Source organism: Rhamphochromis sp. 'chilingali' (genome assembly GCF_963969265.1).
Source record: "Rhamphochromis sp. 'chilingali' genome assembly, chromosome: 15".
NCBI lineage: Eukaryota > Metazoa > Chordata > Actinopteri > Cichliformes > Cichlidae > Rhamphochromis > Rhamphochromis sp. 'chilingali'.
The window spans coordinates 26,246,280-26,271,137 of NC_137942.1; the positions used below are offsets into that span (position 1 = coordinate 26,246,280).

Here is a 24,858-nt window from a genome sequence, read left to right on the forward strand (position 1 = left end):
GGCAGGGAGGGAGGGATGTGATGGAGAGAGATGAGGGAGGGGGTGCAGGAATATGAGTGTGTATGCATTTTTAAGGCGGTCTTTCTGTTGCAAGAAGAAGGGGAAAAAAACAGTAGTCCAACAGGAAAACGAATGAGTCGAGCTACTGATGAAGGCATGCAAATGCAATTTAATGACGGAAAATGACGTCTGAAAGCTTCGCGTGCTGATGGAGGCTCGTGCGAGGGCAATGTGTTTAATTTTACTTCGAGATAGGTGGAATCACCTAAGCGGTGTGTGAAAGAGGGGGGGAGAGAGAGAGCGAGAGGCGAGGGAACAAGAGGGGAGGGGGCGGGGGTGTATGGACCTCGCTGGTTACGGGACCCACAGGCACCCCGATTGTGCTCCGCTCTCATCATTTTTTGGAGGTGAGGACAAAAGAAAAAAGGGGGGATCGGAAGAAAGGCCCGGGATCTAAGTGTCGTGACGGGGCCCCCGACTTCGCCGCCGCTGGTCGGGGTTGTCTGGACTCAAAAGCGCTGAGGGAAAAGCGGCGGAGGAGTCGACTCTAGACTGGGGTTTCCTGCCACAGCAGCGGGATTGTCACAAAACAGCCTTTCACTCTTCGAGGGGCCTGTATTGCTACGTTTTCAGGTATCTACAGTGTGTTAGCTAGCCTGTCTCTGAGTGACTTGCCTCTCCCTGGCAAACGTTAGCTCTGTTTATTCAAGAAAAATATCTGGCTGCGTGACGGCAATTTTTCTGTTGCAGTGCCCACACCAGGTCTCTTATTTATGCTAGCTAACCCATTTACTCACAGCCCCACTGAATAATGTGAGGGGGGAACATCTGCACCTAATCACTTCTCTATTTGTGGCTAAACGCTGCTTGGCTGCCCCTGTTCCTTTAGCCTGCTGTAACTACTCTTTTGTGCAGGGTCTTAAATGCAAGAAACGCAAATTAGCTGCCTTGCTACAATGCTAACTGGAGGTTCTAGCTTAGCTAGCTCTCAACATATGCGGCTAGCTTACAATTTTAATATGCAGCATTTGAGGTATTGTTGCTAACGCTAACCTAAAGGAGCTAAAAAGAAAAAAAGAGGCAGCACTAAAAGGCTAATTGTAATGCGTATACCTTGCTACTGGCTAATATAGCCACTAAGGTTGTGGTGCAAAAGCCTGTGTTTTGTTGATGGCAGTCTGAGACGACAAATTGTCCAGATAAAACGGAGCTAGCGTTTGATAATTATCTGCAAAAACATTGCGTCTGCGTATCAATTAGGCAGCCATGCAGCTGATTGACTTGCTGACAGACTGCACTGAGCCAGTTTTTATTATTGCTGCTGCTGCACTGCTCTCTGTGTTATGAATGCTGCCGCCTGGTCGTGCTCGGCGAGCTGCTTTGATTAATTAATAATCTGTCCATAACCTAAGCGTGAGCTCACAGAAGGATGGAAACCAAGTGTCTCCACCTAACTTTAGCTGTTGCTCTGCATCGCCGGTGTACCTTAACTGTGACTGTCGGAGCATTTGATCAGACCTGTTTGATGGTGCTGTGTGGTTTGACTCAGTCCGATTGACACGGTGTGATCGGTTTGTTTTGCAACCTCACATGGTCCCTGCTCATTGTCATGTTTTTCTTGCAGCTTCTAGTGATGCCCAATAATGTTGCTCAGTTAAAGTCCCCACAGTGGGAGAAGCCATCCAAAGTTGTTTTAGGGCCATTAACAATTTTACAGTGTATTAGAGACATACAATTGAGGCTTATGTCACACATGACAATTAAAGGCACTAACCCCATAAAGGTGGCATCATCCCTTTAATTATCACCCATAACAATTAAATCCTTTAAAAACAAGTTAAGCACATTAAGGTTAATGGTCTCCTTTTCTCATTTTAAAAAGAGGACAGATGGACTGCTTCTGTCTTGACTCCACAGGGTTGGTTGTTTACCTGTGAGGATGAGTATTTTGTTGCCTCACTCAGAGACTGTTGATTACCCTCCTTTCAGCCACCAAGTCTGTTTATCAGTCACAAGAGACGCCTTAAGCATGCATTGTTAAAGTGTGGACCAAAGTAAAAGCTGTACTCGCAGAGAATGATAAAAGAGAAGCGATGATACGAGACCAGAAAGCCTTTTAAGTAGAGAAGACAGAAGTTGAATGAGATTGCTTGTGCAACATTAAGTCATGTTTAGATTATTGCCCTTTTTTGCAAATGCATTTGCAATAGTGCAGCGTAATATTTATGCGGCTGACTGGAAAATAAAGTGCACTTATGAGAAATGCTGAGATAATATGTGACCCCAGATCAATCATTTGAAAATAAAGTATGAGGGGGTTTTTTTTTGTTAGTGTTACGTATATGTTGTATTTACCACTGAGTCGTTGCAGTTAATTAATTAATAAAGTAATATATGCAATATATAAGTATAAAACTGTCAATTAGCCCAAAATGCACTTTGCTATTGCCCTGTGAGCAATCAGTGCACTGCTAGTTATAAATATTTACCTACGACAACAGAGCTTTAGCAGGAGGTATATTTAATAAATGTTGGCGCATTACATCTGCACGCATTTGATTTATCTTTTCTTTTTTTTTTTGACAACAGGTTTTTTTCTGGTCAGCAGTTCATGGGAAATGAACACATCTGCATGGAAATACTGAAGAGAAACAGAAAACAGGAGCATGAATTGACTCAACCTGAAGTGGAATAAATGGATTACCCTCCTTTTGGAAAACTGTTGCCATGGAACTAGGTAGAATTAAATGATGGTTGACAGAAAAAAACAAAGGTAAGATGGCTAAGTGCTGAAGACACAGGAAAGCATCAAGATGTGTGGAGGCAAGGAGAGAACGGTCACTATATAGGGATCAAATACTTCTACAGTCCAGATGATTGCATGCAGTTGCAAAAAACTAAAAAAGGAAATCCAAAAAGGAGAGACCGAGAAAACGAACGCCTGAAAAAGCGTTGGACTCTGTATCCAAGAGCCGATGTGAATATATCCATGGAGCGTTCGCCTCTGGGATGATGTTGAGTGAGGGTCTTGATTCAGACCACTTGATTCCATTACTGGAGTTTTTGTCTCACACAGGTGTGAGTCAAGTCCCAGCAGTCTTACACGCTTTGACGAACTGAAGGATCGCCGCGACGGAGCACAATCTCGATGGTTTTAATGAGATATTTTTTTGTTTTTTTGTTTTTTTCCATTTTGCAAGACCGTGTTGGATCGTAACACCGTTTAAACCCAGAAATAACTCTGCCTGCTTGAGCTGTTATTAGTGTGGAGTTCATATGCGTAAAGACATTTAAGGTTGAAAAACTCACATGGTGATGTGGCAATCATCCATATCTTTTGCCTGTTCGGTGCCAAACTGCTTCAGCTTCATGGGAATGACTGCTCATTTTTAATCTTCTAATTTTTTTTTGAAGTAGAAAGCTGCTTCACGACATAAATCTTAAAGAAGAATCTGTTTTCTAAGACCCAGCTGTTAAGTGAACATTTTCCCCCCGTTGGAAAGTACACGTTCACATTTAAAAAGTACAGTTTTTGCAGTTTGACCTTTTTCCAAAACTGGAGATGTCATCCTAAGTTTAACCTCCCGATCCACTGCTGGCACTACAAAAGTGATTATTACAGCTGCAATATATACATATATGTATGTGTATATGTATTGCTTTGCTCTTTGGTGGATTTCAAAAGCATTTCTTTCTTTTCCTGACAGGCCGTAGACTCTCTCTTTGTCATTTATTCATACTGTCATAAGCCTTCCAGTTTCTGATCGGAATCATTCCCTGATATAAACACTAACAGATATTTTAGTTTTCTGAACAATGCAGAATTTTCCTAACAGTCCAGTTCCCCCCTCTCTCCCCCCTGGGTTCAGTGGGAGGGGTGGAGGCGTACCTCCCTATCCCCCACAGCCAGCAGAGCCCCAGATATCCCCGAGGATGACAGATGATTATGCAGGGATGCACCAGCAGAGCCTGCACAGAGGCCATCACCACCCAAGTCAAGCCAGCCACATGCTTGTTTACAGTGCTAGAAACAGAGGAGCTGTGGAGCCAACACCAACACAGGGTAACATTCACAGTGGCAGCAGTAATAACCCTTACAGGAAAGAGACCATGGATTACTATTTTCCAGTGGGTGGAAAGGACAGGCACAGAAGGGGAGGTATGGGCTACGGTTTTGGGTACCCCAATATTGATGGACATATACCTCACCAGTACCGGCATCCCGGATCTAGCTCTGCACCGTCATCTGGCCTGATGTCGCCATATCCAGTAGACTATGCCTCTAGTGCTGGTTCAGGAGGAGGTACTGGAGCGTTCTCTCCCTCTCATCAGTATAATATGAGTCAGAACCCTGCAATGCAGCCAGTGCCAGGTTCTCAGATGCAGCACCGCCAGCATGGGCAAACCTTCCCAGCTATCCATCATGGACAGCAGCATAGGAGCTATCCACACTCTGGACATAGAATGACCCATCAGTACCCGCACTACTCTCCCCAGGGTGGCGCATCCACGGGGTCATCAGGAATGTACAGCCCCCCTCCACAGAGATATCTCGACGGGGCTGCCAGCGCTGGGTTCGATCCCAAAGTCAACAGTTCTCCCAGTGTCAACTCCAGTTCAAATTCAGTCTCCAGTTCAGTTGCTGCTAACAATGTGGGGCCAATGGAGAATGTTCAACAAAGTTACCATGCTTCAAATTATCCTGGATATTCCCCACAGACACATTCACTTCACAAGCAAGCCACACTACAGCACCGCAACTCGCAGCACAATTTAGGGATAGGTTATGACACACCTCTCAAGATGCAGGGCCAGTCTCCAGGCTCTGTATATGCTAAACATCATCAGGCCTCCAATCCCAGTATACCTCAGCCAGCATCCCAAGAAATAACCAAATCTCCAATGCATCCCAATGCGCAACAAACTCAAATTAACCAAAACTTTAGCCCAATTTCCAATCCCTCTCCAGCTGCATCGGCAGTGCACTCCCCCAGCTGTAGCTCCTCTCCTTCCCCTTTGATGGGTGTCTCAGAGGCACATGGAACCCCCTCAGGTCATGGTCCTTCACATCCTCCTACATCAAACCCTCGTAGCAGCCATGGTCATGGTAGATTACTGCAGACTATGCCTCAGTTAAGTCCCACACCCAACTCTAATAGCAGCATCAGTAGTTGTGGTAGCAGTGGCAGTCATAAACCTCACAGCATGAGTGCAGCCGGAGGGAGCAATCTCCCTCCAACAGGCCGCAGTAAAATGGGGCTAGGCACGGGAATTGGATCCCGAGACGAAGGTTCTTCTGTTTATTCATCCTCTTCAGTTGACAAAATGCAGGATGCCGGCTTGAATAGTCTTAATGCCTTGAGCTCACAAGTAGCCAATTTACCAAACACAGTTCAGCACATGGTCCTTACTGACACAGTGCTTTCACCTAAGAAGAAAGAAAGCGGACAGATGCAACAGGCGACGTATAGCGTGCTCCCATCACAGCCGAGGAGTCGCAATGCAAGCGCAGCCTCGAGCACCAGCACGGTCAAAGATGGAAGTGCAGTAGGGGCCGGAGATGGAGCCAGCATAGATGTCGGGGTGGATGAAGACTCCTCATTGTTGTCAGTCGAAGGCTCCTCAGGAACCAAGGTGGAGCGAGAGGAGCAGTTTTCTGAGGGGGAACATGGGAGAGTGAGGCAGATGAGCGGTGCAAGCAGTGGATCTGAAGCAGCTGGCTCTCACCCTCAGTCACAGAGCCAAAGCCAACCACAGACTGGACAAACATCAAATGTCAAAGTAATCACCTCTGATTCATCAAAGGATCCAGTTGCCTCTGAAGCGAAGGCAAATGAAGCTCATATTCCTGCTTCATCGTCATCTCCATCCTTTGTGTATCAGTCGTCAGAGACTGGCCCAAGCTCACATCCGATGCCTCCAGTTTCCTCATCCACTTCCTCCAGTATTCCCCCTCAGCCAAACTGTGTCCCAGAGTCTGGGGCAGCATACAATGACCGCAGAGGTGGCAATAAGAAGACACTAGAAATTAAAAATGAAGTCATTAAAAACGAAAGCGACGGTGTAGCTGATAAAACCGTGAAAGGCAGCAGCCAAATGCAGCGGGATGGGGAAGTCGATACACAAAATGGACAGGACAAAGAGAATAGGGTTCACTCCACATCCAGATTACACAGTAACGAGAGGGAAGAAAAGCACACGTCTGAGGAGCAGCACAACGCCAGTAGTGTTGGAGTGATTGTTTCCGCTCGGTCTGAGGGAAGTCTCACAGAAAAAAGCAAGAATCCCCAGGACAACTGTATAGAAGAGAAACACTCACACTCTTATTTAAGAGAGTCGAGCAGTCATAATGGCGATGAAGGCGTAGACCTCAGTCTGTATTCATCCCATTACCAGAAATCAAACTTCGGACGGCCTCATAATCCTTCCCAGTCTGGCCCGCATAAGTATGGCTACCCTGAATCAACATATGGCTCAGATTTATCCTTGAAGAACAAAGGGAGGCCTGGCCCAGTGGGTGTGATGGATTCAAATCCAAGATATTTAGGATACCAACAGTCACAACCTAGTTTCGGACCTGTGCATCAGAAAGACAGTGGTTCTGTAGCAGAGGCTTTGGTGAAGCGAGGCCAGGGATCAGGGGCTAAAGGTCTCGAGGAGAATGCACAGCTTCAGCAATTCCCAAGCCTTTTGCAAGAGGTCCTTCAAGGTTACAATTTAGATCGTCGCTATGGGAGACCAGAACAGGCATTTTCTTCACATCTTCAAGTTCATCAGCAGTTTCAGTCCAGACACCCATCATATGGCATGGCTGAAGGTATGAGAATGCAGAGTGGAGCAACTGAGGGTTCAGCTCAAATGGGTAGCGCTGGAAAACCCCAAAGCCAGCGGCATGGAAGCGAGCCTGATTTTACCACAGAGCCTCAGTCCTCAGTGAAGTCAGAAATGTCAAACGCTAAGATTATGCAAAATGCTGAGAAAACAGAGGTGGGTGTGTCCCAGGGCCATTTACCACAGGCCGAGTCTCAGCAAGCAGCAACAAAACACATAAACTTAGCTGACTACTCTCTACCACCAAGAAAAGCCTTATCTAATGTCTCCACTCCATCCTCTGCTGTGCAGGAGCTCCTTTTGCAAGAGCCAGAGCCACTAACCGGCAGCGGTGGTCAAACTGAGCCTCAGAAATCATCAGGCTGCATATTAGCCCCATCAGAGCGACGCTCTGTCATCTGTGATGTGTCGCCAAACCGACGCAGCACACCAGAGAGGGACAGAGAGAGCGACAGAGAGAGAGAGCGGGAGAAAAGTCAGAGTGGAGCTTCTGTGATTCAACAGCCATTTTCCTCTCCAGCAGCAGCAGCCAGTGATCTAACTAAAAAGGATACGGGAGAGAAACAAGTAATGAAAATGGAAACTGCATCAAAAGAGACTGGGGTGGAAGCTCCAAATTTGCAAACTGAGCAGCAAGGAAGTGGTGGGGCTAATGAGGCAGACACGGAGTATCATTCCAAGTCGATCCATTCATCAGTTGTAATGAATGCTGACCCCTATAGGCGAAGTAATGTTGATATTCCCCCCTTGCCTTCTCATCCTATGAACACTAATCCTTTAACTTCGCCGTCAAGGCATCAGCCGTACCTTCACGGCGTTGATCTGTCAGCTGGCAGCAGCAGCACATTTCCTGGATATCGATATGGAGATTCAAGAGAGGGCAATATGATGTCACGCAGCAATCCTCATTTTCCCTCCCATCATCCATACCACAGTCTGTCCCCTTCAGCTCAAGCTGCATCTAAGCTTCAAATGTATCCTCACCCTCACGGCCCACCTCATCACCATGAAATGAGTGACTGGGTAAAAGCGATGAGCAGGCCCACCAAGGAGATGATGATGCAGCCCAGCTTGTCCCCTGGAAGACATAAAGTCAGCCAGTCAGAGCAGAGACAGAGGATGATCTCTCAAACTGACATGCCAAGTGAAACGCACGCTGGCAAACCTTCCCTCCATCATCAAAGCGCCTACTATGACATGAAAATGTGGGAGTCGACACACTCCGGAAGAGAAGGTGTTCGAATGATGGAGGGGGACTACTTCAGAGCGCAGCCTCCTCCTCCTCCTCCTCCCCCACCACCTCCCCCTCTCCTTCCTCCAACTCCTGTTTCACACGGCCCCGTTCTGCCGCAGATGCCTCACGGCCAAAATGCCGCCGAACCTGAGGTCTCCAGAGTAGCCACAGAAGAAGCCAAACATCCCTGCCCACCTCCTCCACCCAGCTCCACCAAGTCTCCTGCTGACGTGAATTCCACCCAGCCACAGGTGCAGCATCAGACCAAAGCCGGCGGCTCCGGAGACACAAATCCGCTAATATTACGGAGGAGAGTTCGCTCTTTTATCTCTCCCATTCCCGCCAAAAGGCAACTCCAGGATGTGTCTCAACAGAGGGCCGCCACAAATTCACATCACTCTCCTGGGGCCCAGTCTGAGCTTGGCCATCACAACGAAGATGACTCATCCAGTTCAGATATTCCATGTCCCAGGCTCTCATCCCCTCTGCCAAGAGACAGCACCTATTCCCAACCTCTGTCTCCATCCAGTGGCAACACTAAGGCTTTGCCTCCCAGAAAAGGACGTGGTTTGAAACTAGAGGCAATAGTGCAGAAAATCACACCAAATATTAAAAAGCCAGCAGGCCATACTGATGATGAGTCAAATCATTACCCAGGCTTCTCTCACTCCGAAATACCAACATTTAATGACTCGCAGGACCAAGACTTGCCACATTTCCCCAGGGTTCCAGGAGGGGACGATAGTTACATGGATGAAAGTCACTCATTAAACGACATGATTCCCTTTAGAGGCGTTGACGAAACTGGGCCTCTACCTCCATCAGCTTACCCATGCGATCCCCACCAGACGTCTCAGCCCCTCAAACAACAGGACTTTGACTTTGGATTAGGTGCTGCTGTGGCATCGGCATCTGGCGACAAGGAGGATTTTGCTTTGCTCGGACCACTGCCTCCTCCTCCACCTCTTCCTCGCCCGGTTCAGGGTTCCCCACCTCCATCTTCGTCTGCCCTGTCAGACATTCAGCATTTCACCAACACGTACCAGCAGCTTGAGACGAGGCGAGGAGAGCAGTCTGCCGCTAACCTTCTTCGACAGAAACTTCAAGAATCTGGCATGGGATTTGATGATTATCCTGGCAGCGACTACTATGGCACCACTCCGCCCCACCACGGCCAGGCTCAAGGGCACATGCTCAACAGGCAGCATCAGATGTCCTCCGGTAGGTCCAGTCTGTCACCACAAGATTCAAAGCCGCTAGAGAGTGTTGTGCCTAAAGGCTATTTCCCATCTGGCAAGAAAAAAGGCAGGCCTGTTGGGAGTGTGAATAAACAAAAACGGGCCCAAAACCAAGTCCAAACACAAGCTAGCGCTCAGTCTCAAGTCCAAACACAGAATGCAACTTTGAGCACTCCTCCAGCACCGGCCATTCCAGCTACAGCTGCTCCCACAACTCCACCAACAATGCAGACTACCAACAGCAGCAGCAGCACAACAACAACAACAACAACCACAACAGCCCCGCCAGCACCCCCTCTGCCAGACAGTAAAACCACTCCTCCGCTGGCCCCACCTGTGTTAACCCAGGTAGTGAAGGTGGACGTCGAGAGCGAGGACACCCAGCCGGAGATCGAGGTCAAACCTGTGCGGCGAAGACGCAGAGGCGTCAAAGATGAAGACGAGCCCCTGGAAGCAAGAGGGCGGCAGAGGAGGAGGCGGCGAGGAGCGGCAGCGGCAACGCCCTCAGTGGCCAAAGACGATCCAGATACACCTTTAGGCGCAAATAGAGCTTTTGCAGATCCTAACAGAAAGGGCTTGTTTGTTCCCCACATACACGTGGAGAAAAAAGTACCAGAGATAGGGGCGGTGTGCACCATTGTGAACGCTGAGGAGGACAAGATGAAAGGAGAGCGCAGCGCAGTTGGAGGGAAAGCTGGTGGGAGTGGAATTGAATGCCTCCTGACCTCGGCTCTTTCCTCCCAGTTATCTAGGAGAGACAGAGAATCAGAGAAACGGGAGACGGACGAGGTGGAAACTACACTTCAGTCAGGAAAAGCACTTCCTTCATCTGGCTATGTTGTTTCAGGCCCTGTGATTACGGAGACCAATCACTCCGGCCGCCTGCTGTGTTGCCTGTGTCAGAAATGGGCAAATTACAAACACCTCGGAGATCTCTACGGGCCTTTCTACCCAGCTGAATATGCTGCAAAGCTCCCCAAGAATCAGCCCCAGGTCAGGCAATGTCAGGCAACCACAGGCACAAACAAAACAGGACCAAATTCAGACGTGAGCTCAAACCCTTTGACTACAATCCAAGACACACAAACACAAGATGCTCAGTTTACCAAGCCCTCATCTGAGAGCGACTATGCCTTCAATCTGGATTCAAACCCTGCTTCTCTTAACACTACAGTCAGAACTGCTTCTCCAGCTGGGAGGGAGGAAATGATGACGCATGTGGCTGACAAGCACAGTAACGCTGCCTCTTCTTCTTCCTCTTCCTCCTCCTCCTCCTCGTCCGCTGCCATTAAAACCTCTCTAACCTGGGATATGAATCTGGATATCAGACCTATCCCTGAGCTTAAGAGAGAGCCAGACCTTGAAACCGACCAGCAGCAGCCGCCGAAACAGCAGCCTGCAGATGAAGCTCAGCAGCGACCTCAGCACAGAAAGCTGACCTCGCATCCCCGTTTTAAAAGGAGACACAAGTCGAGTGAGGATTCCCCCAGAATGGTGCCAGCCAACAGTAAGGCCTCCCTGCCGTTCCAGCCCCCTCCACCGGCCTTGGATTCCCTGGGACCCTTGGCACAGCTGGCACAACTGCCTCAGATGCCCATGGATCCAGAGGAGCTGTGGGTCCATGAAGGATGTATAGTGTGGACCAGTGGAGTGTACCTTGTCAATGGGAGACTGTATGGCCTGCAGGAAGCACTAGATGGCGGCAGAGAAACAGTGAGTTGTACATATTTGGCATTTTTGGGGTGGGGTGAGGTGGAGGGGGGAATTACAAATTTATGCTTTTTATTTAAATTTATGTAGGTTTCACTGCTTAATAAAATCACACGTATACATGCATGTTGATAAGACACCCAGTACTGCAGTGGATCATGTACTATACAGTATATCAAGTGTGCTTGCTCATCAGTTTTTTCAGATTGTATCTGTCTTTCTGTATCTGACGGTTTTTATGTATTTATGTCATCTTTTCTCAGTCCTGCTCATACTGTGAGATGGTTGGCTCAACCCTGGGCTGCTATAGTAAAGGCTGTACACTTCGCTACCACTACTTATGTGCTATTGAAGCAGGTGAGTGTCTGCATTACTGCACAAGTGCACTGGAAATAGTAAAATGATGTGAAAGTCTGTTGTTGGATTAAAAAAGAAAAAAGTCTATGGCAGTGTCCTTAGAGTCTTGAAAATCTGTCTGTTTGCCAGATTGCTCTCTGAATGAAGATAACTTCTCGCTGCGGTGTCCGAAGCACAAGGTAAAGAAGGAAAGGTTCGTTTTCTTTTTGTAATTCAGTGCGATATCTTACTTTTCACGTCCAAATCAGTGCCTGAACCCCTCATTTCTTTCAGGATCTTCAGTCTTCTTTAATTCACACTTTTATCTCGTCCTGTTTTTGTTTTTTTCCCCAACCTTCCCTTCTTTCAGTTTACCCAGAGCATCCGGCCTGCCAAGTCAGTGTACCTGGAGCAGTCAGAGAGAGGCTGAGAGAAACAGGGAGGAGGAAGAGACACAGGAGTCTGGGAGCTGTAAGTTTACAGCTGTATATGTAAGATACAGTAGTGTGCAAAAGTCTTGAGCTATGGTAAAATGATAAATGGATGCAATGCAATACAGTCCGACCACTTTTATTCTTCTTCTATTCAAAGCTTTTCTTTGGACGATGGTCGCCTTTTCTCTGTTCTTTTGATTTATTTCCTTCTTTCTTTGTTCCATTTCCTAAAGCACAAACTGCACACCACCCTGAGTTTATGACTAATACCTCATCACCTTGTTGATGTTTCGAAATACTTTTGCACAGATTCCACTTTTTAGCAACAGGCTGCTAGTAACAGAGTGCCCAAAAATACATTTTAAAAATTGCCTTTTTTTAATGTCTGAATGGTTCATAGGTCAGTGTTAAGTGCCTTAAACACAAAAAAAGCATTTGTCTGAATAATCAGGCACAAGAACTGCACTGAATATGAGTAAATAAAACCAGCCAATGCTCAAGAACACTTTAAAAAATTAGTCTGTCTCCTTAAACGCAAAATTCAAAGAAAATACAGCGATACTGTTTACTTTTCTTAAAATGATTTTCATCCTTTCAAACGTTGTCAGATCTCATCCAAAACCATTTACATGTTTACTTGTTTCTTTAAAAAAAAGCCTCTTAACCCTTTAAGACCGGTGTTTGCAAAAATTGCATAAAAAGCACTTGCAGCAGCAAAAACATAATATTCCAGAAACACGCTTTGCCGATCTGATCAGCTGTTCGTAACACTTCCTGCGTTGGAAAAGGACGTCAGCGCGAACTATTGCATGTCCGCCATTACCTGCCCGAAACTGGAAGTAGGTTTCTTTTTTTTAACCTCCAGGGCCTTATAAGCCTATGCTGGTGTTTTTAAAAGTCATGTTTGACTTTTTGCTTTTCTGTATAGTTTCTGGGATGCTTAGAAATCAAATTGCACTGCTTTAAATAGTTTATTTTGATGCACATGCTGTTTTGTTGTTTTTTTTTGCAAATTTGCATTATAATATTTATTTTCGTTTTTCCTGCAGTATATAAAAATTGGTGTATCTCAAAAATAAAACTATTAAGACACTCAAAATGAATTTCCTGTTGTTGGAAACTATTTTGTGCAACCTTTTTGTATTTACATATTTGAGGGATAAGCCTCTTAAATTTCTCTAACTAGAAATATATGTAAAAACAAAAACGATTTTCAATATTTTTTTTTTTTTGGCACTTTTTTGCAATTTGTGTAGTTACTATGCGCTTAATGCATACATATTATTAAAGTTTGGGCTATAATGGTTGTATTGGTGTATAGCAACTTGAAATGCTGCCAGAAATGGCACTACAGCATGTAAGAATATAGAGATAAGCTCTGGCTCTTGATTCTATGCTAGATCTTAAAGGGTCAAACCTCGTAGTTGTCACATTGTGAGCTTGTGTGCTAGGAGCAGTCATCTATATGTAATCATGTAGAAGTGGATGTTGGTGTATAATGTTACGTTGTCTCGCAACCAGCTCCAGTGTGAAAGCCTGCCTCAACACATGGCTTCAGTTACCACAGAAACGTTCAAACACATGCTGCATTTTATTTTTGTTTAATTATTAAAAGATGTGGAGACACTTTTGTCTCATTAATGGATGGATTTGTTGCCTCTGGCTCGTTTATACCTTCTCTGTTCATTTAAATTCCAAAAAGCAACACAGCAGCCACTCTTTGTTGGCAGGTTTCTTCAAGTAGCATTGAGGGAAAAAAAATCATGTAGCTCTCGCACTCCTCCTCCTCACCTCACCTTAGTGGCTGTACTTGTGCCTGTCGCTGCCTCCCCCTCACTTCCAATCCAGCCTGTCCTCATGGAAACTGATGCCTCTCGTCTCTGTTTTGTACAACGCTGCTGGCATGCTAAGGTTTTTCGAAACTGCAACGTATCCTTTTTGCTTCATTATGCCTTTTTCTTTCTCTCCTAGGTTAGTTTGGGATAGAAGACCGAGAAATGTGAAAAAGACTGGCCTGTCATCAGCGGCTGAGGACAACAAAAGGGAATGTACAATTTCTCACCAAGATTCAGCATTATTTACATTTAAGACAATGGAGGGAGAAAAATCATTTTTTTTAGGAGAATTGTTGCTCTTTACTTAAAAGCCGGAAAAAAGAAAAAAAAACAAAACAAAAAAACCCCCCATGGACATGCAACACAGGGGCATGGAGCTACAAGAAAAGGACTACAAAGATGGAAGTGGGATGAGATAAAACATCAAGACTGACAGAGGAACTAAAGGAACTCTGCTATAAAGAACAAAAGAAACAACCTTCCTCTCTAGGCTTACTTTAATTTTCCAGTGACACCCTTAAAGTGTTTAACTCATGCTTATCATCATCATCTGTATTTTCTATTGTTTTTCTTTTGTTTGCTTTGACATATTGGGAGCAAGTTGGGTGATAAACCCAAGAAAGGAGAGAACTTTGTATCCTCTCACAATTAGTATTTTACCTTTTATAATATTAGGATGATCACAGTTATTATTTTAGTCCTCATTATTTTGTAACCTCATCAGTATTTACTCATGGAAATGAAATGGATGTATCTCATTTTATATTCAGTCTACGCATTAATTGGATTTTTTTTCCTCATTCCTGGAGAGGGGGGAACCAGAGTGATGTTGTCTGTAATGTCAGGGTCATGTTTGCCACAAAGACATTATTGCCTTGGAGAACGGACATCTGTTGCCTTTCTAAAGTCGTGTATGAGTGAGCAATTGAGTGCGTGTGGAAAAACTGAAAAAAAGAAAAAATGCTGACTTCTGGGTCTTTGATTCCATTTTTTGGTCCTTTTGAAAAGTGTTCTTATTTTTCATCACCGGGGTTTTTACGGTACAGATAGTATTCACGAAAAATGATGGACACAGTCTTATTTTTCAAGTACAAAAAGTTCATAATGTGCAAAGAGAAGGACAGACGCTCGTAAGAGGAGCAGATAACACTATGGACTAAAGTGTGTCTGCCATCTTTAACCACGCCGGCTGGGAAAAGGTGAAGGACAGGACACTGAAGAGGTTTTATTGGTGTGGAACTGGATGCACGCGTTTGTAAGACGTTCGTGCAAAGTTACGTTCGACTGACAGACGTCAGACATTTTTGGAAGCGAACTTTGGAGAGGGTGTCATATGAACGAGGGCGAGCCTAACCAAGTACTTTTGAATGGTTTCAAACTTCTGTGACACGGCAGCATTCTAATCGGGAGATGCAAAATCCATTCAAAAGAAGCATTGCCATAAAAATTTAAAAGTGAGTCGTACATGGTGTTGTCTTTATCATTTTTTATTGTTATTCTTGTAAGAAAAAAAAGGTCAAGCTGAAAGACAGTTACACTATCAAAACCATGCTGTATTAGAAACCTGTCAATATGTATATGAATTATGAATACACTTAAAAATGCTTCACGTATGTTCCTCTTCTTGTGCCTGAAATATTTGTTTTCACATCTGTTCCTCTGGGAAACCCGCCTGTTTCAAGTTCGTCTAACATGGTTATCCCCCGATTTTTCTCTCTACTTTTATTACAAATCAGCCGTTCTATCTCTTTTATGTTCTCAGTGAGTTCTTGGAAAATAACCACATTAGTTGTAGTCATTTCTGTACACATGCACACTTCCTTTCTTGTTTCTTCTTGACTTTGGTTGACTGTGAAGCTTAGCGGCATACTGATGTAATCAGACAGGTTTTAGAAGATGTCTCAAATGGTTTGGGACTGTAATTTCTAACACCAGCAGTTGCTGGACATGGAGACTGGTCAAAAGGGGGGAAAACATGTGAACCATTGTGTGCTTTAATACGACTCTCCTGAACTCTGGATGGAAGTCCATTCTTCTAATGCATGTTTTTTTCATAGTAATTAAGCTATTCCCCACCTCATACCCTGTAGATAAGAGCGCTTTCACTCAGGGACACCACTCCCATCAAGATGGAAATGTTCAAATAAAGCAAGAAAAAAAACCTTGCTATAACGTTACAAAATTGCCAGGTGCCCTCAGTGTAGGAGTGGAGTATTCATAACAGTTCTAAGTATGCTAATCAAAGGGTGTGGTTTTCAAGAGTATTTAAAGTATTGCTATGAATTTTTGGCTGGTATTATTTTCCTTCTTTCATAAAGGTTAGTCTAGTGTAACCTCTGTTAAAGGAGGTATTAAAGGAAAGCACCTTACTTTAGTATGTAGAGAACTCCACCGGCTGTTTTATGGCTGCCACAGATACTTGCAGGTCACTCAGCTCATGTAGAACCTTCTTAAGCAAACTGACTGTCCAACCACACTGCGTGGCATGTCAGTTACCTGCTTTGTATGATGAAGTGCACCTGTGTTGAATCGTATGCATTCATCATTTAGGTTTTTCTTACGTGACTAAAATAGTTAAAATACCTAACACTGGGGAAAGGGTTGAAGGTTAAAATGGTTTATATGAGATGGAAATATTGAGTGAAGTGGGTAATACTGGGTTGCTAGATAAATGGTACACATTTGCTAAAAGTGGTGATAATAACAATGGTTATTTTACACAAAAAACATCAAAGCCCAAATACCTCTGTGAATTAAGCTGAAAAAGCACAGACATGCAACACAGTGGAATGGAGCTAGCTTTAGCTATGCTTTGGTTATGATTACATAAGCTAAAGTATATCAAGTACAACATGGTGAAAGAGCATGATCTAACAATAATGGCTAACATACCTAACAGCAGCTAAAGGATAAATGGTCAAAGTAGTTAAGCATACATTACAACATAATGAATAAAATAGCGTACAATAGCTAAAGTGGTTCAGATTTGGTATAAAATAATGGTTAAAAAAAAACCCTGAAATAGTTAATATTACCTAAAAACAATGGGTAAGATATCTCACATTAGCTAAAGGCTAACAATTGAAATATTAAGCATTAAAAATAATTGATAACTGAAACGCTTTAATACTAAAAGTGACAATTTAGCAAATAAATAGAATTAACTGACTAAAGGCTAAAAGAAATGCAGCAGTTAGCTTAAAAAAATGGTGATACTTGAGGATAAGTGTGGGCCTTGTACTGTCATCAAGCCCATCTTTCTGTTATCTGGTTTCACTCACCTCAACATGAACGTGGTTATCGACTGAGAAAGTGAAGCCAGAGTTTTCCCAGTCTAGCTGCAAGGGCACAAAAGAGCCGTCTTTGGCAGCGTTGTTGTCACATTCTTTAATATAAAGAGTGACATTAGTAATTTGAGCTATGGAGGTGTTAATTGACAGCTTTCATGTCATTGCAGTATTTTTCAGGGATGGCTTTTGCTCGGCACATGGACAGGAAAACACCACATTAACAGCAGAGCAGGAAACTAGATGTGTAACTATTTATTTATTTACTTAGAAATATGTTCTAGATAGTTTCCTCATCAACCGGTCGGCCTCCTCGCAGATCTTTGCGCTCTTGCTCCTTCATCTGTTGTCGTAAGGCCTCATCCATGATGCTGCCAGTATCACCCAACTTCTCCCCCCTCCTCCTCCTTGGCCTGGAAGGAGACGGTCAGAGAAACAAACTGACTCCCATCCCATATACGTGTACTGCACATGCTGCATGTCTGAGCATGCAATAAAGGTGGGTGTCTGTGGGTGGGCTGCACCTCCCTCTTGTGTCTGCACTTTAAGGTATTCTGGATGCATTCTTTCATGCATCTCTCTTATCTGTAGTTTATCTCGATCTTTCACCTCATCCTGCAACAGCTTCTCCTCCAGCTGCTTCTGGATCTGCTCACCAATCCTCTGCCTTAGTCTGATATAACAAACATGAGGTGACAATTCTTCTAATTTACATCCACTGACTTCAGCAGCATGATGATTGCAAAGTGATCTTATGGCAAAGCTCATAAATCCTTTCGGTCTCCAACCTATTGATTCTCCTGCGTATCTTGTTTGACTCTGCTGAGCGCTCTAAACCAGCTGAGGTAGCCACACACCCATAATAGAGTAGTCCATGTGAATGTACGCCAGACCTACTGTATATTAAAAAATAAATAAAAAAGGCTTTTCTCATTCACATGTCCAGGAGCTGCTTCCTGCCAAGTGCTGGGCCTTGACCTCCATCTCCCTCAGGCCGTTCTGGGTTCTGAATAAATCAATTTAGTATATTTTAGTTTCCTCTGCTGTTTAGATTTCTGTATGAGGAATAAATAAAAGATTTAAGAGGTTACTGTGGTGTTATTAATCTAGAAGTCAAGTGTCAGTGATGATATTCGTAATGGCTTCGCTAGTGTTACAGCTGTAAAATGTGTTTTTCTTTTCCATCATGTGGATGTCTGGGCACGTGAGTGTTTCCTCCCATATTGCAACCTGGCACCAGGATGCAATATGGGAAGAATGCAAGCCTGAAGAGGCAGTGTGATGTTTTGAGCAGTGTTCTGCTATTAAACCTTTGCACACCTTCAGGGGTCTAGTGGACCCCCTATAGCCAATCACAGTGGAGTAGCCACGTCTTACAATCAGAGAGTTATGGTGCACACATATAGTACTGGGTAGCACTATAGCCCCTGTCACTGTTTTCAAGGTCATTTTTGATTTCTACATGAACAGAGCGCTGCTTGCACTTACAGGCTGGAAAGTGTTGAAGGAGGGTGGAGATGAGAGGCAAGAGAGATGAATGAAATAGATCAAAATGAGTCTAGGAACCAAAATAAAAACAGATGGAACAGAGTTGTCTGTTTTGGATTTATAAGGATGGATTAAAGAGGAGGAGTGTGTGCTTGTGTGTGTGATGCTCACAGTTGTGTCTGACTGCCGGGGTCGGATCATAAAGACTGACAGACACACTGCTCGCAGAGGTCAGTGTGACGGCCAAAATCCTCCATCACTCTCAGTATCTCATGAGGAGTGAGAGGGAGAGCAGAGCTGTGAGGGGAGCCAGGTTTCTCTTTCACCTTCCACACTCACTTGATGATGCAACTGAGGACAAAGTGAGGGAGGCTGAAGCAGGTGAGTGCGCTTTAATTCACCGCTTGACACAAAGTGCTCAGACGTATTAGTTTGAGCATCTGTCTCCCGGAGAGCTTCCATAGCGACAGCTATTTTCACCCGTTTTCCTCCTCTGATTTGGCTGTCTGTCTTCCCACCAATTACCAGCAGTGTGTGATTTTCTGTCACAGTCTTTTTATTCTTTAAATGTGATTAGTAGTGTAAAACCAATCAGGCCCCCTTCACTCTCTCTTTTAAATGCCTCACTAATCTGAGGCAGTTGGGTAGAGCCGCTTCTCCTTGGAAACTAATAACAGGCTGCTGGTATTTTTAGTGGCATACAGGAGTTATACCTGACGTCAAGCAAATTTAACAGATTCCCTTATGAAGCATTTCATTTACATTGCAAGATTTTTTTTTTTTAACTTGCTGTTTAAATCGAGTCAAACACGTCTCAGTATCGTGTCTCATTCCCTGTTTCTCCTCCATCAGCCCAAGCCCTCATTTAAACCCTCGCGCGATGGCATTCGTGCAGCGGATGCGCTCCCCTTGCCTCTCCTTTGTCCAGACATTTTTGTCTCTCCTCCTGAGCACCACGGCCCTCATGTCCTCCTACTGGTGCGTGGGTAAGCAGAAGGTGCCCAAACCGCTGTGTTCGCCCACCAAGCAGACCAATTGCATCCCCATTCCCGGCGTCTCCAACTCCTCCAGGATTCAGTTCTTCTGGGAGACCGGCGACGACCGCTTTGTCTTCCCCAACTTTCACACCGGACTGTTCATCATCTGTGAGGAGAACATCTACATAGATGAGTGGGGTGAGAGAAAAGAGGGGAGTGGGTAGAAATGTGACAAGCCCAGAATATTGTGATTGATTTCTGTTGTGTAAAGTAAAAACAAAAGTCAAACAGAAGTCCTTACTGACCACAATGGAGAGTCAAAGGACAAAGTTGCTCAGTTTCTTACAAAAGCCCAGACGTGGCACCGCTGACCCTGAAGGGGATTAACAGGAATAGGCACTAATGAATGAGAGAGCACTGGATTTGGACAAAGAAGCTAAAAATAAGCACCGATGCTCCTCTCTAATTTATCTAGTGATGCTTGTAACATTCAATCAGTATCACCGGAAGGTTTTTTATAAGCACGCCCTGATCATACTTGATGATTAAACTGTGTGGTGAGTAGCCAAACAAGGTTAGCCAAACATCTGCCCAGAAACAGGAAGCGAAAGGAATCCTTAGTCCAGCATTAGACACCGAAATGGGTGACAGGAAGAGAGGAAGTGCAAGGTGGTAATGTGAAGTGAGGACTCAGGTGTGTTTGTACGTGTGCGATTGTGACTGTATTTGGGTGGGCGCTCGGCACAAAGAGGATTATCATCTGTGTTTATGTTCTGCTAGCCGAGATTTAGACTTCAACAGCATGACTCAATTATGGATTAAAACCCGGAGAGAGAAAGATTGATAGGATTCACAAACATCGACCGGGTATTCACCGTCTCATTTGCAGCTGATCTGCAGCAGATTTGAAGGATGATTATCAATATTTACGATAAGCCCCTTCAAAAATTCAACTGACATATATGGTTAATTAAGTAAAACTCCACATTACAATACGCGAGCTGTGCATGCACCCTAATCTCGTGGTCTCCAGCTATCTGTTACCATGTCTGCAACAGAGTAAATCAAGTGTTGAGAGAGAAAAGGCTTTCTCCTAGCAGCCCATCCAAACAAGCCGTACTTGTTCAGTTATTTTCTAATCATGCTGTCATGAACTTTAATATTTAACATGCTAACTGGGGCCTGTAGAGTCTGAGATAGAGCACTTTGGGGGGGTTTTCAATTTCTTTGAGCGTTGGATGATCTGAGCCCACTCCTTGGAGAGTCGTGTGGCTCAGGAAGTAGATCAGGTCATCTGCAACCTTCATATTAGTCATTTACTAATTTGTGGTTCGATTCCTGACTCCTTCAGTCTGCATACGTGTGGGCAAGATAATGAACTCTGAGTTGCTCCTATTAGTATTAACGTGTGTGTGAATATTAGACAGAGAGCGCTTAGTTTAAAAAGGGGTTGCAGTCAGGGCTGTCACCTCACAGCAGGACTCAAATCCACAATCTCGCCCAGGCCTTTTCTGTGTGGAGCATGTTCTCCCAGTGTCTGTGTGGGTTCTCTACAGGAACTTTGGCTTCTTCCCACAGACCAAAGACATGCAGTTAGTGGGGTTAGGTTAACTGGTTGGTTCTAAATTGTTCATAACAAATGTGACGTTGAATGGTTTACTGTCTGTGTTAGCCCTGTGACCCTGTGGCAGCTGGGATAGACTCTTGGGTCCCTTCTGTTTTCAGATTGTTTAGAAATGACCTTATAACCCAGATTGATGGGCAGTAACTTCTCTAGGATCATTGATGTCTTTCCTCCTTATCACTGTATTAACACACCTGACTGCTCCAGATCAGCAGTCCTCCAAAACTGCTTTTACAGAGGTGCTCACACTCACTGATGATCGGTTAATTAAGTGCGTTTGATTATCATTCTCTACTCTCTTAATTCCAATGAAATCAGTAAGGAAGGCATTTAGCCTTAGTGTTGGTTTAATAAATAATATCAGTGTAATAAGTCACGTGTTTTTTACAACCTCCTACGGATGTGAGGATGCTGTTTACTTATAATTATGTCCTGACACATAACACCGTAGAATAGAAAGAGTTTGCACTTTCTTTTTTACACGACTGAAATTCAAAAATAATTCAAAGCAAGTGCGGCGCGGTGTCCTTGGGAGCTCTGAGCACCAATCCAAAGATAAAAATCAAACAAAGCAAATGAAGAAAACCTATAACAACACAGAGGGGAGCGCAGAGTGATGAAGGCCACGAGCACGCGGCTGTGTGTGTTCATTACTGTGTTTTTCTTAATGCACTTTGCACATGCGTGTTCAAGTTAGTGAAAATCTGTTCCTCATTTCTCCCCCTTTATTTGCATCTGTTTTTCTTAAGTCTCCGTATGCTGTACTTTCAGGGCCACCTCGGTGTAGAGCCATATGGTACTCTAATTATTTCAGCTGCCATGTAAACAATTAGATAAACAGGCTACAAAGAGGCTTAACCCACTACTGGCACACGTTGCTACTGTTTTTAACGCACGGCCCGTTTGATTGGTGGAAACAAAATGCGGCAATATTGAAATGAATCTAATCTAATCTAATGTTATAAAAATGGAAAACACAACAGTCTCAATGTGTGACCCTGTAGCCACAATCTTTTTTCGAGATCTGAGCTAATCTTTTAATCTCCTATCACCAGGTTAACTCAGGCCATTACAGCACTCATGCAAACGGTCATCTCAAATCTGGTTTCTCACACAGTAATTCGATTGCAGTGTTTATTTACACTGAGAGTAATTACGCAGGGGCTGGCGGATTTTGGGGAGAGACAATGCTGCAATGGGTCTTACATAAAACATTTCCAGAATAAACTCTTCTCATGTTTTCTTCTGATTTCTAGAGGAAAAGTGTCGAGGCTTTTACACACTCCCCCCAGGATCTGAAAAAGGTAAAGTTTTGCGGTTTCTCCCGCAGTGTCGTTTGAAATCCGTTCCCTCATCTGTCCCCTCTCTCAGCCTCTCCTCCTCCTTCTACAGCAATGCTTTGGCTGTCGCTGTCTATGGAGCTCGTGAATATCGGTCTGCTGTTAATCAGCTGCATACTGCTGTCCGTGCAGCTGTGTATCAGGGCCTGGTTTCCCTCTACGCAGCACTGGGGCCAGCTGCTCAATGCTTTTGCAGCTGTCTTCACAGTCCTGGGAGGTACAATATTTAGATGCATAGTCAAATCAGAGTGACTTCTGTTAACACCGCAGAAACACCGACAGAGTGACCAGGTTGTTACATTTCCTCGTTTTGTCCTCTCAGGTCTGCTCGGGATGGTCGGTCACATGATGTTCATGCAGGTGTTTCAGACCACTGCCTCGATGGGACCAGAAGACTTCAAGCCACATAGTTACGGGTACTCCTGGGCATTCTAGTGAGTTCTTTAACCATTTATATTACGTAGAAGATGTAGAAGATCACAGTGGTTCAGCCCAATTAGTTGTTCCCTCTCTGACTCAGACCATACTGGTATGATGATAATCTATTCCTCATGTCTATTGCTAAGTGCTTGTCTGACTGACTAAAATTCTTGTTTTGGGGATGAAAACAGGAGAATAAACATTCTTTTCCTGGCTCTTATGTGAATCAGACCAATTTTTTTCCACACCAAATTCCTTGAGCTGTTTGTTTGGGATTCTTTGTGGGACCTCTCAATCAGCTGGGGATCAAGTCCCTCCAGCTTGTCACGCTACTGAAATGCCCTCAAATCATTTGCCCACTTAAAACGACAGTTTTACAACTCTCAGCTTCTGGAAATAAGTTCTTCTGCAAACACACAGTTGCTTGATGCGTTTTAGAGACACAGTACTGTGCAAAAGTCTTGAGTCATCCCTCATTTCTTTATATATTTTATTTAGGAAATAGGTGCATCAATTTATTGCAACGGATTCCAACATACATAGGATACAATATGTGTATATTCTATGTAGAAATACAATATAGTAAAGTCCTGTGTCATTTTTTAAGGACATGACTTTCAGATACTGTTTATCTGCTTTAGGCCTGCCAATTCTTCTTTTCCACTTGTCCAGTATAAATAGTATAAAAGTCAGAGTTTCTGAGTTTTCCCTTTAAGTCCAACTTCCAAGTTGAAGTTAACAATCCAAGATGGTAGTAGGGCACCAAAAAGCTACTCGGAATAATATTACTACTTGTGAAAAAACAAAACGTTGTGAAACGTTTGTGATGCCGTTTCTGTTTCTCCTCCTCTGCCTCCAACAGTGTGGCCTGGCTTGGCTTCACCATCTGCATGGCTGCAGGTGTCTCCACCCTGAACAACTATACCAAAAAGGTCCTGATGGTGGGTCCCAGGCGTGCCTCTGACCTCAACCCCTGCAGCTTTAACTTTATGGGACTTCTGCCACCTGCTCCTTACTACACACCACCAAATCCTGCCTCCAAACTCACCTGTCCCCTGTCTCCTCCTCGGATCTCCCACTTGTCTCCCTACTATGCCCCCCCTTCGGAAACATTGCCGCCCTCCGCCCCCACCCCAAGGCTCACGCACTCCCATTCACTTCCTATCTCGATTTCTAAGTCCTTCCCTCCTCCCCCCTCTCACCCTGCACCTGGATCACCTTTTCACCGTCTGTCCCTGCCCTCACCATCTCCCTCACCTACACCACCCGTCTCTTACCACACGACCCTCCCAAGACACCAGGAGAGTCATTACGAGCAGGAAGAGGACTACAGCCCCCTCTGAGGACCTACACCTCTCTTAGAAATGCTGTGTGCTGGGAATATTAAACTTTATAGAACATGGTCCCAAATTCCCTCCATTTCTCAGTTTGAGGTCCTGCACCCATAGGTAACAATCACATTTACACAATGTTAGAAAACACAAGTTCTGTACTGAAAAAATATGTAATATTAACTTTTTCTGCTTGTTGTAAATAAATGCAAACACAGTTTTGCATTCTCCTGTTTGTTGTGGAGCAATTTTGGCCCACTTCTTTATAACGTCTGTGAGCACATGGGGATAATTTTGTGTTAATACACAGAGGCAGTTAAAGATATACTTCGTTTTTCCTCTCTCTTTACTTCCTTCTAAACCCATTCATGTTACTAATGGACGTCATCTGTTGTGAGATGTTGCCGTGTTTCTTCATAAGTGTGTGAATGTGAGAGTGAATGAATAGTGGAATTGTAAAGCGCTTTGGGTGCCTAGAAAACCGCTATATAAATGCAATCCATTATTATTATTATAAGATTACACAACTTTTTTGTATTTATTAATTTATTTAATCAGAATATTTGAATATTTGTAAAATAAACTTTTTTTTTTAGAACATAATAAAATTTTAACATTTGATGTGTTTCCTTTGGACTGCTTTTGTTAGAAAATAACATTTTAGTGATTCATAAACCAGTGTATTCATTTGTTATTTACAATCTGCAATGTCTGTTATTTAAATGAAGAACATGTGGATAAAGACTGAGCATAACACAGAAACTCCTCATTAT

At 44.2% G+C, this 24,858-nt stretch overlaps 2 protein-coding genes across 3 annotated transcripts; both read left to right on the plus strand.

Annotated features, from left to right (window-relative positions):
* Positions 1-312: 312 nt before the first annotated feature.
* tcf20 (transcription factor 20) lies at positions 313-15,321 on the plus strand. Of its 2 annotated transcripts, none has more exons than XM_080905013.1 (6): positions 313-633; positions 2,590-11,016; positions 11,277-11,370; positions 11,500-11,549; positions 11,720-11,820; positions 13,755-15,321. In XM_080905013.1, the coding sequence occupies exons 2-5, from the start codon at positions 3,817-3,819 to the stop codon at positions 11,777-11,779; spliced, it is 7,404 nt and encodes a 2,467-aa protein (XP_080761139.1). In that variant the 5' UTR covers positions 313-633; positions 2,590-3,816; the 3' UTR covers positions 11,780-11,820; positions 13,755-15,321. The 2 variants fall into 2 exon arrangements, with proteins under 2 accessions (XP_080761139.1, XP_080761138.1); XM_080905012.1 differs by having other exon boundaries at positions 11,500-11,563; positions 13,755-15,320.
* A 3,764-nt stretch (positions 15,322-19,085) lies between these two features.
* Positions 19,086-24,526, plus strand: gsg1 (germ cell associated 1). Its single transcript, XM_080905802.1, has 5 exons — positions 19,086-19,568; positions 22,251-22,298; positions 22,387-22,551; positions 22,657-22,768; positions 23,617-24,526. The coding sequence occupies exons 1-5, from the start codon at positions 19,274-19,276 to the stop codon at positions 24,095-24,097; spliced, it is 1,101 nt and encodes a 366-aa protein (XP_080761928.1). The 5' UTR covers positions 19,086-19,273; the 3' UTR covers positions 24,098-24,526.
* Positions 24,527-24,858: the final 332 nt, after the last annotated feature.

Excerpts from the sequence above, each read along its gene's own strand:
- tcf20 (XM_080905012.1), top strand. The coding sequence starts at position 3,817 with ATGCAGAATTTTCCTAACAGTCCAGTTCCCCCCTCTCTCCCCCCTGGG. Across the intron at positions 11,017-11,276 it reads TAGATGGCGGCAGAGAAACA|TCCTGCTCATACTGTGAGAT; the intron begins GTGAGTTGTACA and ends ATCTTTTCTCAG. Across the intron at positions 11,564-11,719 it reads CACAAGGTAAAGAAGGAAAG|TTTACCCAGAGCATCCGGCC; the intron begins GTTCGTTTTCTT and ends CCCTTCTTTCAG.
- gsg1 (XM_080905802.1), top strand. The coding sequence starts at position 19,274 with ATGGCATTCGTGCAGCGGATGCGCTCCCCTTGCCTCTCCTTTGTCCAG. Across the intron at positions 19,569-22,250 it reads CATCTACATAGATGAGTGGG|AGGAAAAGTGTCGAGGCTTT; the intron begins GTGAGAGAAAAG and ends TCTGATTTCTAG. Across the intron at positions 22,552-22,656 it reads TGTCTTCACAGTCCTGGGAG|GTCTGCTCGGGATGGTCGGT; the intron begins GTACAATATTTA and ends TTGTCCTCTCAG.